This window comes from Somniosus microcephalus, chromosome 7 (assembly GCF_052327205.1).
Source record: "Somniosus microcephalus isolate GS21.2 chromosome 7, FLI_Smic_1.0, whole genome shotgun sequence".
In the NCBI taxonomy this organism is placed as follows: domain Eukaryota; kingdom Metazoa; phylum Chordata; class Chondrichthyes; order Squaliformes; family Somniosidae; genus Somniosus; species Somniosus microcephalus.
In genome coordinates this window covers 150,422,216-150,438,601 of record NC_140993.1, presented here as the reverse complement: position 1 = coordinate 150,438,601, position 16,386 = coordinate 150,422,216, and the positions used below count along the sequence as shown (strand labels likewise).

Here is a 16,386-nt window from a genome sequence, read left to right as displayed (position 1 = left end):
AGCAGTCTTAGCCAAGTTGCTCAAGTGAGGCACTTCCACATCTTGAGGTAAAATCTCAGGACAAGTAACTCAAACTATTCTTGCATGGTTTCTTGTTGTTGGTTAAAGAGCAACTTTGATGAAGCTTGAGCTTGGGATTGGGTTACCAATCTAACCTTGTAGAGCCATGCATAGGATCAAGACTGAGAATGCAAAGGATGAAAAATATGAATTACTTTTTTTTTAAAAAGAAAGATTGGTTTTGGATGAAATTATGGTTGTTGCATTCAATAATGTATTCAGATATTCTGTAATCAGATAATAGTGAGATAAGTAATTATTACAATTTTCTTTCCTTAAGTGGTAAAATTGATCAGATGATTGGAACTATAAATATATCTTTTTTTTGCATTGTTTAGGAGAAGATGTTTGGTCATACGCAAAGAAGCTACCACACTTATTTGAACAAGGTGGAGTGTTCTATAACACAATGAAGAAAGATGTGGGTAAGGCGAATCATGTTGCAGTTTTCGTCACTTTATATATCCTAATAATTTTTCCAAGTGTAAGCATTCATATGCCTGGACATGAACTTCTGCTGCCAAACTGTCTGCTCTACCAGTGCCACATTTGGCTAGCTGCTTGGTGACATGATGTACCACCTGGCTGAATGCCCCTATCCAATGTATTTTATTTGCGCTTCCACCCTGCAAGGAAATGCCACAGTCTCCACACGGAGGTTTTCTGCTTATATCAACTCAGATTGGGAATTGAGAGGTGTATAAGATTGAATTTGTATTCTACCTGATGGCTTTGAGTGTTACAGCTCCAGTGCATAGCAATACTGCATGGTCCATTTCCTCATTTAATTTCATGTTCTCTTAACTGCTTCTGTGTAATGATGGCAAATTCTTGATACTTCATTGAACTAAATTCAAGCACAGCTTTTTTAAATTGAAAAATCATAACATAGTTTAATTATATGGTTGGAGGGAAGTTTAGTAGGGTGTTTTCACGCAGGAGTTATTGGGGAACCTTATAGCTGCCATTTAGGCAATCAAAATATATATTCAGGAATAACCAATTTAATACTTAATCGACTGAGCAATCATCTAAATGGATGTTTAAAGCTTGCTGCTACTTTAATGGACACATAACACAACCTGATGAGCATCATTAACCTGTTTGCTGGTGAATAAAAAGGTAAATGTAACTAATTTCTTAGATAGTGTAGCTTAGTTTATTGCATTGATGCAACACTTTTGTAAACCGACAGCACAGAAACAGGCCACACAAATACAAAAGCAAAATACGGCGGATGCTGGAAATCTGAAATAAAAACAGAAAATGCTGAAAATACTCAGCAGGTCAGGCAGTATCTGTAGAGAGAGAAACGAAGGGTCATCGACCTGAAATGTTAACGCTGTTCAATTTAGTCCCACACCCCAGCTTTTTCCCCATAACCCTACAAATTAGTCCTCTTCAAGTACATGTCCAACTGCCTTTTGAAATTTCCTATGGAATCTGATTCCACCACCCTTTCAGGTAGTGCGTTCCAGATCGCAACAACCCTCTGTGTGAAAAAATTCTCCTCACTTCCAACGCTCCCTCTAAGCTGCACGGCCGCGCAGTGATCAGGAGGTCCCGCGCAGGCTGCTCACTAGCTGTAACGCTGGAAAAGATGTCCTGCAGCAAATTTAAAGGGACCGCGCACCTAAAAAAAAAAAAAATTAGAGGGCACATTGCTCATTTCCCCTCTAGTTCTTTTGCCAATTATTTTAAATCTATGACCGCTGGTTACCAACCCAGTTGCCAGAGATAACAGTTTCTTCCTACTTGCTCTATTAAAACTTCTCATAATTTTGAACATCTCTAATAAGGTCTCCCCTTAACCTTCTCTGCTCTAAGGAGAACAGTCCCAGCTTCTCCAATGTCTCCACATAACTGAAGTGCCTCAACCCTGATATCCTGGTAAACCTCTTTTGTACCCTCTCCAAGACCTTGACATCCTTCCTAAAGTGTGGTGCCCAGAATTAGACACAATACCCTCCCTGAGGCTTAACCAGATATTTATAAAGGTTTAGCATGACTTCCTTGTTTTTATATTCAATGTCCCTATTTACAATGCCAAGTATCCCACATGTTTTCTTAACCACCTTATCACCTTGCCCTGCCACCTTCAAAGATTTGGAATATGCACCCCTGATCTTGCACCCCCATCAAAATAGTATGATTTAGATTATATTTTCTATTTTCTGTTTGATTTTCATTCATGTAATTAGTTCTAGATTTTGTATATTTTTTAAGTTTAAGCTTAATTTGAATTTCTCTACTCATCCAAGGCACTCAATTTTGCTACACCCCTTTACTTATGGGAATAAGGCTGTTTTTTACTCTGTGTGTTTCTCATTGTCTTTTCTGCGTTTTTCTCTATGTTTTATCTGCCATTTTTCTGCACAGTTATTAGAAAATAGTGCCATATTTGAAGTAGCAAGATATTATTTGTAAAAGTTGATAAAACTCTTAAGACTCCTATTTAGTTTCATAAATCAGTTATTTGGTAGATATTGTGCAATAGGTGTCGTTGACTGATTCTACTCCTTTGTTTTTTTGAGACATATAACCCGATTCTGGCAGAGACGTTTTGTGCTCAAATGGGTTGCTTTCATATGTATAAGTATAATAGTTTTGAAAATTATGTTTTTTGTTTTTATCCATGCTGATGCTTTCAGTATTTCTTAATTTGATTTTACATATTTTGCAGTTCTGTTTTTAACTTCCATGGTCACCTGTTTAAATCAAAGCTTTGACCTTTTAACCTCTACTTGTATATTATATTAACAGTCTTGTGTATATAGTACACATACAGCGTCACACTTATTTCCTGTAAGCAACACCATTACTTCCTGTCGCACTCTAGCCATCACATTTTGGCTCAAAGTAAAACAGCAGCAAATCAGAATGGAAGAGTCAGGAAATGTTCAAATCAAAAGCAAACCAAGTAGCTGGAAAACTACAAATGAGAAACTAGTAAAGACTTGGGAAAACAAGCAATTCTGAATAATCAGTCAAATCTACCAATTAAAGGAGACAGGAGAAGATAAACTCATTGAATAAGTAACTTTTTGAAGAAAAAAATTCTACCATTTTTCCCCTCAGTAACTGAAAATTCTAATGTCCCAAATAAGGATTGTAACAAGATTCAAGATTCTTTATTTGCCATATGTAACTAGTACAATGGAATGCTTACTCCCCAATCACTCCCACAATAAAGCTGTGGGAGCTCACAGAGTTTAAGGTTTTTAGCTCTCCCAAAAACCTGAACTTGGACTAGGTTATTTTTGCTCGAAGTTGTTTCTCAGTCAGCTAAAGGTAGATCCTGCAGTGTGCACATTTCCTAGCATGGGTCGGTAGCATTTTGTCAGCCAGATTTGAAAAATATTTCTCTTTAGCCTGTTTTTCTGAAATCGTTTGAAGGGAAAGCTAGAGGATAAATTTCAAAAACTTTATTCAGAGAGAGTGTGTGTGTGTGTGTGTGCGTGCGTGCGTGCGTGCGATACAGTACAGATTACATACCTGCAGCAGCTTTTATGTATCTTTCAAATTCCAATCTATTATTTATTTTCTCATTAAAAATTGTGTCTTTATGCATAACAATCTTTTAGTTTGTGTGTTTTTGAAACTGATTTGAATACAAACTGGATGATTAATTTAAGGATGTTTCAACTAACTTTTAAATAAAAGCTATTAACTTCATTTTTTAATTTCAGGAAGTGTCAAGCTGAGGGAAATATTAGCCGGGAATTTCCTTGGAGCTGCTCCCGCTCCGCTGCTGTAACTTCGCTGGAAGTGTGGCAGAAACCTGGCCATAGTGGGAGAAGCAGACAGAGATACACGGCCTAGAAGTTCGTTTCGGGCGGTGGTGCAAAATGGGTGGCATCTGATTGGCTGCTCATTATACGGAGTTCCTGATATTCGGTTCCATTGCAGTAAATGTAACTGATTATCAGGCGCTCCATATAACGGGCGGCCGATCCGATCCAATACTGCCCGTTTTACGCTACTACCCGAGACAAATTTCTAGGCCACTGTCCTTACATAAGATGTATTTGTCCAGCTGCCATAAGAGAGGGAGACACTAATTATTTGCTGCTCAGTGTAAAATTTTGGAAGCTATGTGAGATAATTTGTTTTTTGTACATTAACCTGATAAAGTTATCAATTATGTTTTTTTTTTTTATCCGAAACACATTTCAGAGCCTTTACTGCAGGCAAATAATGTTCTCTGGGATCATTTCTATAAATGGTTACTATTGACTAATTCAGACCATTCATAGAGGATATTGGTTACAAGCTCTCCCTCTCCTCTCAACCCCGCTTTCTTTCTTTTTCCCGCCCCCCCCCGCTTTCTCCCTCCCTCCTCTATTGTCTCTTCTCCCCCCACCTCCAGTCACTGAACGGCTGCAGGGCATTCTGAAGGGGGAGGGTGAACAGTCAGAGGTCGTGGTTCACATTGGGACCAATGACATGGGTAGAGAGAGGGATGAGGTCCTGCAGCAAGAATTTAGGGAGCTAGGTAGCAGATTAAAGAGCAGGACCTCAAAGGTTGTAATCTCTGGATTACTCCCGGTGCCACGTGCTAGTGAGCATAGGAATAGGAGGATAGAGCAGATGAATGCGTGGCTAAAGAGTTGGTGCAGGAGGGAGGGCTTTAGTTTCCTGGATCACTGGGCCTGCTTCTGGGGAAGGTGGGACTTGTACAAGTCGGACGGGTTGCACCTGAACCAGAACGGGACAAATATCCTTGCGGGGAGGTTTGCTAGCACTGTTCGGGGGGGTTTAAACTAACTTGGCAGGGGGATGGGATACAGAGTGGAGCTATAATAGGGGGTGATGTACAGCCAAATATAGAGGAAAAAACAAGTCAGACTGGAAGGCAGAGCAAATATGTAACGGCACAAGGGAGTAGGGCAAGGCTGAATGGCATTTATTTTAATGCAAGGAGTCTTACGAATAAGGTGGATGAACTGAAGTTGTTGATGAACACATGGGAGTATGATATTGTTGCTATCACGGAGACATGGTTGAGGGAGGGGCAAGACTGGCAGCTCAATATTCCGGGGTATAGAATCTTCAGGCGAGACAGAGGGGGGGGTAAAAGAGGAGGGGGTGTCGCAATATTAATTAAGGAGTCAATTACTGCTGTAAGGAGGGATGATATATTAACAGGTTCCTCTAATGAGGCCATATGGGTTGAACTTAAAAACAAAAAGGGGGTTAGCACTTTGCTGGGAGTGTACTATAGGCCCCCAAACAGTCAGGGGGAAATAGAGGAACAGATATGTAGGCAAATCTCAGAGAAGTTTGCAGATAATAGGGTAATAATAGTGGGGGATTTCAACTTCCCCAATATTAACTGGGATAGTCAGAGTGTGAAAGACTTAGAGGGTGCAGAATTCTTAAAGTGCATCCAGGAGAGCTTTTTGAGCCAGCATGTAGAAAGTCCTACAAGAGAGGGGGTGGTACTGGACCTAATTCTAGGGAATGTGGCCGGGCAAGTGGTAGAAGTGTTAGTAGGTGAGCACTTTGGTGACAGTGACCATAATTCGGTGAGATTTAAGGTAGTCATGGAAAAGGACAAGGATGGACCAGAAATAAAGGTTCTAAATTGGGGGAAGGCCGATTTTAATATGATACGGCAGGATCTGGCCAATGTGGACTGGGATCAGCTACTTGAAGGAAAATCCACATCGGAGCAATGGGAGTCTTTCAGAAAGGAAATTGAGAGAGTACAATGGCAACATGTTCCCGTAAAGGTCAAGGGTGGGACCAACAAGCCCAGGGAACCTTGGATGTCAAGGGATATACGAGAATGGATTTGGAAAAAAAGGGGGGCTTTTGGCAGATACAAAGGACTATAAAGACAGAGGAAGCCCTAGAGGAGTATAAAAAGTGCAGGGGGATACTTAAAAAAAGAAATTAGGAGAGCGAGGAGGGGCCATGAAACAACACTGGCGAGCAAAATAAAGGAAAATCCTAAGGTGTTTTATAAGTATATTAAGGGCAAGAGGATAACTAGGGAAAGAGTAGGGCCCATTAGGGACCAAAGTGACAAGCTGTGTGTAGAGCCAGAAGCTGTAGGTGGGGTTTTAAATGAATTTTTTGCATCTGTGTTCACTATGGAGAAGGACGATGTGGACATAGAAATCGGGCAGGGGGACTGTGATATACTTGAACATATTAGTATCGAGGGGGAGGAGGTACTAGCGGTTTTAGCAGGCTTAAAAGTGGATAAATCCCCAGGCCCGGACGAGATGTATCCCAGGCTACTATGTGAGGCAAAGGAGGAGATTGCAGGGGCTCTGACACAAATTTTCAGAACCTCTCTGGCCACAGGGGATGTGCCAGAGGACTGGAGAACAGCGAACGTAGTACCATTATTCAAGAAGGGTAGTAGGGATAAACCAGGAAATTACAGGCCAGTGAGCCTAACATCAGTGGTTGGGAAATTATTGGAAAAAATTCTGAGGGACAGAATTAGTCTCCACTTGGAGAGGCAAGGATTAATTAGGGATAGCCAGCATGGCTTTGTCAAGGGAAGATCATGTCTGACCAATTTGATTGAATTTTTCGAGTGGGTGACTAGGTGTGTGGATGAGGGTAGTGCAGTGGATGTGGTTTACATGGATTTCAGTAAGGCTTTTGATAAAGTCCCGCATAAGAGCCTGGTCAGGAAGGTAAGAGCCCATGGGATCCAGGGTGCCTTGGCACATTGGATCCAAAACTGGCTTAGTGGCAGAAGGCAGAGGGTGATGGTGGAAGGTTGTTTTTGTGACTGGAAGCCTGTCCAGTGGGGTACCGCAGGGATCGGTGCTGGGTCCCTTGCTGTTTGTGGTCTACATTAATGATTTGGATGTGAATGTAAAAGGTATGATCAGTAAGTTCGCAGATGACATGAAAATTGGTAGGGTGGTAAATAGCGAGGAGGGAAGCCTCAGGCTACAGGACGATATAGATGGGTTGGTCAGATGGGCGGAACAGTGGCAAATGGAATTTAACCCTGAAAAGTGTGAGGTGATGCATTTTGGACGGACTAACAAGGCAAGGGAATACACAATGAATGGTAAGACCCTAGGAAAGACAGAGGATCAGAGGGATCTTGGTGTGCATGTACATAGGTCCCTGAAGGCAGCAGAACAGGTGGATAAGGTGGTTAAAAAGGCATATGGGATACTTGCCTTCATTAGCCGAGGCATAGAATATAAGAGCAGGGAGGTTATGATGGAGCTGTACAAATCGCTGGTTAGGCCACAGCTGGAGTACTGTGTGCAGTTCTGGGCGCCACACTATAGGAAGGATGTGATTGCTTTGGAGAGGGTGCAGAGGAGATTTACCAGGATGTTACCTGGGCTGGAGTGCTTCAGCTATGAAGAAAGACTGGAAAGACTGGGGTTGTTTTCCTTGGAGCAGAGAAGGCTGAGGGGGGACCTGATTGAGGTGTACAAAATTATGAGGGGCATAGATAGGGTAGATAGAAAGGAACTTTTCCCCTTAGTAGAGGGGTCAATAACAAGGGGGCATAGATTCAAGGTAAGGGGCAGGAGGTTTAGAGGGGATTTGAGGAAAAACTTTTTCACCCAGAGGGTGGTTGGAATCTGGAACTCACTGCCTGAAAGGGTGGTAGAGGCAGGAACCCTCACAACATTAAAGAAGCATTTGGATGAGCACTTGAAATGCCATAACATACAAGGCTACGGACCAAATGCTGGAAAATGGGATTAGATTAGACAGGGCTTGATGGCCGGCGTGGACGCGATGGGCCAATGGGCCTCTTTCTGTGCTGTATAACTCTATGACTCTATGACCCCCATTTTCTCTTTCTTCCTTCCCCCCCCCCCAACCCATTTTTTTCTCTCTCATTCCCCCCCCCCCCCCCCCCCCATTGCTCCCCACACTCGCTCATTCAGGACAGCAGCTTGACTTCTGCTGTTTTCCTAGGATTTGAACTCTTCATGTGGGATGGGGAGTTATAGCTTCCTAGTAACAAATTCTGTGTGTGTGTGTTTCATGGGAATTGTAGTTTTTGCTCTTCTAGTATCCAGAGTGCTGTGCAACAATTTGTGTCACACTCACATATTAGAAAAAATATCTTTACACAGAGGGTAGTTGGAATATGGAATTCACTTCCACAAACCATTGTTGAAGCAGAGTCCTAAATTACAACAGTGCCTACATTTCAAAAAAGTATTTCATCGGCTGTAAAGTGCCTTGGGACATCCTGAGTTCGTGAAAAGCACTATATAAATACAAATTACACATTCGTCACTCCACTTCCATGGTACCCCCGTTTGCAGGGGAGAAGGGCTTAAGAAGCAGGTTTGTAGTGAAGAGAAGCCAGGGGTTATCTTTGCATTCCAGGATGATCCTGGAATAGTGAGCAGTTTTGACAGAGAAGAGCAGGACCCGATAGTGTTTTATGTGATCCAACCAGATCTGGCGATGAGTTGCTAAAGCAGTTGTCAGCCATAAACATTCAAGTCTGCGTCCCTTGGACTTAAGGGAACGGAAATGAGGGCTGTACCAGGGTGCCTTCATCAGTATTTGGTTGGTATTCCAGTTAAATTTGGTGATTGAATGACTATTTAAATGCAGTTTAGGTTTGTGGTTATAGTAACCTGTAGCCTATTGCAGATCTATTGACGTTGATTAATCAGTTGCAGCTAGTGCTCTCCCCTGTGTTTCTTTTTTTGAAAAAACAGGATTTTGAATCTTTATAGAGATGCTACATTGAAACACATAAGTGAAAATTTATTACTATCAGTGAAATTACAATTTTCTTGAATTACGGGAAAAGTGATCCATCCATGGCTAACTATAGAAGTTAAGGATAGTATTAGATTAAAAGAAGAGACTTATAATGTTGCGAAGAATAATAGCAAGCCTGAGGACTGGGACAGCTTTAGAAGCCAGCAAAGGATGACCAAAAAATTGATAAAAAGGGAAAAAATAGAATGAGAGTAAACTAGCAAGAAATATAAAAACAGATTGTAAGAGCTTCTACAAGTATGTAAAAAGGAAGAGAGTAGCAGAAGTAAGCGTTGGTCCTTTCGAGGCTGAGACAGGAGAAATTATAATGGGGAATAAGGAAATGGCAGAGACTTTAAACAAATATTTTGTTTCTGTCTTCATAGTAGAAGACACAAAAAGCATACTGGATGCTGAATTGTTGAGTATATTCAAGACTGAGATAGATTGATTTTTGGACTCCAGGGGAATCAATGGATATGGCGATCGGGCAGGAAAGTGGAGTTGAGGTTGAAGATCAACCATGATCTTAATGAATGCCAGAGCAGGCTCGAGGGGCCGTATGGCCTACTGCTGTTCCTAATTCTTATGTTCTTATTACAATGCAATTAATTTTTTGAAATGGAGATCATAAGTACTAGGTTGTTTAAAACTGTATCAACTGATTCTAATATTTTGTTCTTGGTGTTCATTCTTATACGCAGGTTTAGCAGATGGCAAGCACTTCACTCTTCCCCATCTTCCTGGTAAGACATTTGTGTACAATGGAACAGACGATAGGCTGGAACTGTGCATTGATCCAGCAGGGCACATCACCATTGGTCCTGACATTGACAATCTGATCAAAGAGGCCTTAAGTCAGTTACGGTCTGAGGGAGGGTCAAGAAGTAGGGAAGGAAGTCCCTCTTCGCATGGAGGGATGAAACTTGGCAGTGGAGGAGTGGTGCGAAAAAAATCTGAACAAATGCCAAATGTCACAGCTTTCCAGGGAAAAGGCCATTCCCTTGGGACTGCTTCAAGTAGCCCACAGTTGGAGCAGAGGCATAGCAGGGAATTGCAGGTGCCTAGGAAACAAAGCATTGGTAGTTCTTCGGGAACAGATCTTAATTATGGTGTTGGCAAGTCTAGTCCCAAGCAAGGGGCTTCCCCACCCAAGTCCAGCAGTGGGGATAGTCAGCTAATACGAATGGCACCTGGTTTTGTAACAATGCGAGACGGTAGGCAACTTGACTCCACTTTAATTGAAATACAACGTAAAAAGTTGCAAGAGATGGTATCTTCCATTCAAGCCTCCATGGATAAACACTTGAGGGATCAAAATGCAGAACAATCAATACCTAGTGATGTCCCTGAAACAAAAGTACACTCTACAACTTCCTCAGTCCAATTAATAATGAGAACTGAAAGCCTTCAAACTGATGCACTGGAGCCACTGTCAGTCACTCCACAAGCAGGTGACAATGAGAATTTGGGCATGGAAACAACAGCTGTTGGTGTGGCACTGTTACCACATCCATCCGTTCCATCAAGCAACGCACACGATGGAAACCTTTTGAACGAAGACCTTGAAGAAATGGATAGTCAGGAAATAGAGGGGACAATTGAACCTATGGATCACTCTTGACTTCATATACAAATGGATACTATGAAGCTTGGTAAGTCTGAAAACGTACCCAAGCTATTGTAAGTTCTTTACAACTGCAGAACATTTCACTTGTATTCTGTCTTTATTTTTATATAATACTTTTATTTTATAATTATTATTAGCAAAATGTATGACTATTTGTGAAGTAGAGAAAAAGAATTGGTTGGAACATAGGCGTTTCTGTGCAGTACAAATTGAGAAGCTGGGAGTTGCAAATCTGAGGTCCAACAATTGTGCCAGTTGTGGGAAGTTGTCAATACAAGTTTACCTGGGCAGTTTCCCTTATACTGTAAATATGGACATAGGAATTTGTCATTGGAAAAGTTGACACAGTGCACACAGAGGAAAGATTTCTAATATGAGTTTACATAGACAAAACCTATTATAAATATAGCCATAGGAATTTACTGTATAATGGCGAAAGGTTGGCACAAAAAGTGTTACAAAAATGCGACAACAGGAAGCCAGGCTTTGTAGTCAGGAAATATGTGCAGATGTAAGATTTTTAATAACGCCTAATAGATACATGAGGTTGGGGCGAGAACAATGCAAATATTTGTCATGAACATACAGATGATGCCATTCTTTTTAAGAGTGAAATAAACCAAATTCAGTTAACGTCCCATGGAACAATAGTGTTTCAATTCATATCACATGATGAGATTTTAAGAAGCCATAAACTGCATGACCCCCAAATGTAGGGGAAATAACAGTTCATTTAAAATAGGGTAAACATGTCTACAGCTCTAATTTGATGTGTTTATATAACAGTGGGGATTGCAGTTGAAAGAGATAAACACATTAACACATTTCAGTAATTAGATGGTGTTTGTAAGCCTCTGAGCTGGTTTACTATATCTTGTGAACCTTCAATGTGTTATTGCTCTGGTAGCACACTCCAGCCTGTGTTTTTTTCATTGGAATTGTATACAAAAATATTCTAACCCTGTAAAAGAGATAATTACATTCTAAATAAAACATATTCTTCCAGTTAGCTGAGGCAACTAAATCCCTGGTGCAGAACAGTAATCTTACACTTTTTTCCGTTAGGTTTTCTAACACTTTATGCATCACCACTTAGAATAGCTTGTTAGCAATAAAGGGAAAATTGTCAGGGTTAACAAAAGATATAAATTAAAATGGGAAACCTTGTAATGTTAGGAGGGTGTAAGCCAGTAAAAGATTTTTAAAAATGGCAGGGAGTATGTTCAAAGATGCAACAAATATTTGTGGTTGTCGTTCACATGATATTCAAAACTAATCTCCACTCTTAGCTTGCCTCTGTTCAATCGCTGTTGCAGCCTTGTAACACACTACCTGCTACTCATTATTCTTAAAACACAATTGCTATGTTAAATCTACCATTGCCAAATTCTTACATTAATAATTTCAGTAAATATAATGTGCAAGTACAAGAAATAATGCTTGCTAGAAGGCATTCTGTAGACAGACTGATAACTCGAATGTTTGATTCCCAACCAGAAAGTGTTGTGGTTGAGTCCTAAGATTATTTGCCCCTGTACAGTTGTCCACAGGATTGGAGGAGGAGAATGATGGGGCAGATGAAGAAAGCAAAACTAATAATTCCACACCTAAATTGGTACACATATTGGCTAATCTGAGAGCAGCATTAATATTCAGTTATGTGGAACTATGTTGTCCAGCCATCCTGTGCCTCTGGCTAGATGAAGAAGTAATGTTGTAAATTCCTGGAAAAAGAAAGAAAAAAGTGAGGGGCGAAAATAAATTTGCACGGTCAACATTGAATTTAATTATTTGTCTAATTTTTTCCCCATGCAGGCAGAGCTGGGCTTTGTACAAGAGTCGTGCCATGGCAAAAGGAGCTCATCGTGTTCAAAAGACAGAATCAGATTGAATCCCCCTATGCGTTGCATGATAGCAAGATTTTTCTTGGTGATCCACATGACAGCTTCTGCCTTACTGCTGCCCAAATTAGTCTACAGAACCATAATTATTAGCTAAAACTTGGATGAGATTTTGTTGTTGATGCAGCTCTCAGTAAGAGCTCTTTGGTAAAAAGAGATGAGTCTCATAAGAATACATTTTCCTGATGCATTCAAAATTTGATTTTAGCAATATTAGTTGATGGTGACGTTTGTGCTAGAAATAAAATACTGAAATGTGAAGTTGTACATCCATTAACACAAAATAAATATATTGCTCTTTAGAAAGATCCAAACACACTCTTCACTGCCGTGGCTTCTAGGGATAAGGCTGGGGCCTAGCATAATACAAGTTGTTTATATTTTTGGTTTAGCACTTTGCAGAAATAATCTAAGTCATCTATTGTGATTAGTCATGATGCAAAATAAAGGTATTAATTGCCTTACCACAGAGAGATTCTTGATGGATTTGAGGTTCACTTAAAGTTTAATTTTTCATGACAAACTAAACTATGATCTTAGTGCAGGAGTAGTCCAATTGGTGATGATGAAATGACCTGCAGTTAAAACATTTGAATGCTTCACTTTGTTTATTTCCATGGTATGCAGATTGTTTTGGCTGAGTGCTTGAGTAGGGATGGAATACAAGTTGCTGTGAAACTAACCAGTTCCATACTTGCAATTCATATTTGTTTGAGCATAGGTTCATTTTCAGTATTTAGAAAATTCTGTACTAATGTAAAGATCTTTAGTTTTTGTTCTAGATAGTATGTGACATAGTAGAATTGAAAGAAAAATCGCTCTCTGTCCTAAATTTTAATAGCTATCTTGGGGAAAAAAGAATAAGCTGCACTGAAAGATTATATTGTTTTCTGGGAGAGAACCAAGGACTTGGGTTCAGCATTTTTCAGACTTCCACCACAAATCACTTTCTTTCATCTAAAAGCTTTTGGTGCAGTTCTCGAAAGTACTCCCCAAAATGAATCTAACTTTGGAGCTAAGTGAAGGGAGGAAAGACACAATTTCTTCTTTTTAAAAAAAAAACAACCAATTGAGGTCTGAAATGTTGGTTGTGTTTTTTATTTTCCATTACAGATGTCAGCCAGCAATGTGAGTCCACAGGCTGTTGTCAGACTGGAGATCGTACCCATTGTTGTAAAGGAAAATAAGTACAACAAGCTTTACATTACACTCACAGCAACTGACAGGGATTGGAAATTACAATGCTTTAGAACAAAACTGTAGAGCTTTGCAGGTTTCAAAAGTAACGTATCAAATTCACTGGACATTTATTTTCCTGTTGCTTAATTCACAGTTTTGTTTAGTATTGATCATCTTATCTTACTTCATCCATTTTTCTTGCGTTTAAAAGTATCATCATAAATATTTAGCTATGGTGCAAGTAAAAGAAAATTAAGCACTACAATTTTTTAAAATCACAATTTGAATTCCTTTAACCTCACTCAAAACACCAAATTGTATCAAACATGTTGGGCGCTATATTCCTCTTAGTATGATTGATAATTCTGAGAAAAAACAGACGTCTTTCTCCACTATTAAAGATGCCATACTGTAGTGTTGCACAGTCACTGATAATGGTAGTATTATTGCAGTCAAGCGGTGTAGTTATAAACTGTAGCAGGTGGTTTTACAGTGGCAGTGTGTAGTGAACAGTTTTAACAAGACTAAGTTGTAATGGGCAAGGGAAAAACTACCAAATATATTCTGATTTTGAAATGCAAACTCTAATATTGCCACTGTATGAATAAGGTAGTTTTTACTCCTTGTATGTGAAATCAGAATGCACAAACCTTAATCAGTAAAACTACATAAAAATAAGTCTGCCTTACTTATTTAAAAAAAAGGATTCATAAATCCACTATTACACAAAATGTTAAAAAGACACTCTGGGAATAAACCTCAATGATTTCCCCTTTGTGAAAACATAAAGTTGAGAGTTTCTGCTTTTCATTTAGACTGTGCTTTGAATAGCCAGTATTGTAGTCTGTTGATCTTAATATTAACTTAATTTTGCTTTTTAATAGGCAGATTTCATTTAATTTATAGTGATCGTTATAGCAATTGAATCATTTTGAAAGATGCTTAGAGACTTGCTGAATACTTTACACACTTCATAAACATTTACATTCTTGGCATGCAAAATGAATGTGCTTTCAGACAAAGATATTGATTAAAATAAAAGTCAGATTTTGTGTGCCGCCAGTTTGGGCCTTAAGCTACATTAATGATTCATTTGCTTCTGAATTTGTTTTTAGGTAATTTGTGAGGATTACAAGACAACTCCATTAAGCATGTACATTAAAATTCATTGCCATCTTTCCATGGGATTTTCAACTTTATTATCCTTTTAAATGCAATAGCAGAACTCATGCAAAGTATTGTTGGATGGAGCATTCTGTAGAGAGTGATATAACCGAGAAACAAAATATGAGAATTTAGATAAATTGAGAGTGCAAAGCAGGCCTAAAGTTAAATATCCCACAAAAGCTGGACTTTTTTGCAGTGTTTGCCATCCAGTTATTAGAACATGTTGAAGTAACTCTCCCTGAGTATGTATGGATAGTGTACTGTATATATGGTTTATTTTTAATGGAGAAAATGTCGCTGTTTAAAAGAAAATGAAAACACTTGATAATAGATATAAGAAATGTACTGACACATTTATGATAACAGGATGACACTGGCAATTGTTCAGCAAATTTGGTTTGTTTATATTTGTGGTTGCTGTACTAAATATCTAAAATGAATTGCTCTATAATGTAACACCTGTGTATTATAATAGTATATATTGTACAGTACTATAAGTGACTTGTACAGTACTTTGAGTTCTTTTCTTGAATGCTTATTAAAAAAAAAAGTGGTACATTCTATAAGTACCAGCTTGCTGTTAGCATGAGTTATGAGCATATATTGAAGGTGCAATAAATTAAAATGTTTCACGTCCATATTGTCCAAGAATGTTTTTAATATTTCAAACTGTTTTACCTATATTTTCTTTCTTCATGTGTTGGTCCTACAGAGGAAAGCCTGATATTTTCATCTTTGCACCCCAAACAGTGCTTTCACAGGTAATGCCATCATTCTTCCATTTACATTAGTTGCATTTATGCAGCTCTTGTGAGTTGAGAGAAAATACTTCTTTTAATATTGCAAACTCTGTGTTCAATCTGTAGGAACTAGATTTACTTAAACTGTTTGAATTATGATTCATTTATAACAAAATCTCCAAACTCTTGTTTTAAAACATGCATCAGTTTTAGGGCGGCATGGCCTCTAAAACTCATTGTTGATTTTGTTGTGCCATTGTGCCACATCCGAAAATGACGGACAGGAAAAGAGCCACTAGTCAATCTAGCCTATCCCATATAGTTGTGATGTCTAGTGCATCACAATACAAACACATCTTCTGGGAGATGCGAAAAACCATATATAAACCCAGGCCAATTAGGGGAAAAAAACTGGAAAAATTTTCTCGGACCCCTTTAGGTGATCAAAGCTAGCCCAGGAGATCACATCGACCCTGAATTATATTATAGAAAATCTTCCTCCTGTAGGAGGTGATCTCCACCCCAGCCAGAAACGGGTCCAGCTCTTCCTTGAAGGAATACAGAAAATCAGCGTCGTTCACATGAGCCAGCAACCTATTCTACAGGTCCATTTTTTGGGGGAAAAGAAGAACCACCTAAGGTCCAACCTGGTTCTACCCTTACATAACTTGTACATGTAACCCCTAGTCCTTTCTAACCTATTCAGTTGAAATAATTGGTCCACATAACATCATCTAGTCCCTTCATTATTTTATAAATCTTAATCAAATCCCCCCTAATCAATGCTTTTCTATAGTATACAGACCCAGTTCTTTGAGCTTATTTGAGTAACTATGTTGTTTTAAACTAGCTATTAATCTTGTGGGCCTCCTCTGCACCCTTTCCAGAGCTCCAATATCCCCCACTGTGAGGAGACCAAACTGGACACAGTATTCTAACAGGCCTAACCAAATTCTTCTACAAGGACAAAATGGTATGCTTTGTT

The 16,386-nt window shown here is 39.3% G+C and overlaps 1 protein-coding gene across 1 annotated transcript in view; it reads left to right on the top strand.

Annotated features, from left to right (window-relative positions):
• The window catches only part of vcpip1 (valosin containing protein (p97)/p47 complex interacting protein 1), a 37,378-nt gene extending 22,081 nt beyond the window's left edge, over positions 1–15,297 (top strand). The window contains exons 2-4 of the mRNA XM_085993088.1: positions 399–485; positions 9,489–10,439; positions 12,230–15,297. Of these exons, the coding sequence (XP_085849214.1) occupies positions 399–485; positions 9,489–10,408 (1,007 nt within the window). The 3' untranslated portion in view covers positions 10,409–10,439; positions 12,230–15,297. The remainder of the gene's footprint in view (positions 1–398; positions 486–9,488; positions 10,440–12,229) is intronic.
• The last annotated feature ends 1,089 nt before the right edge of the window (positions 15,298–16,386 follow it).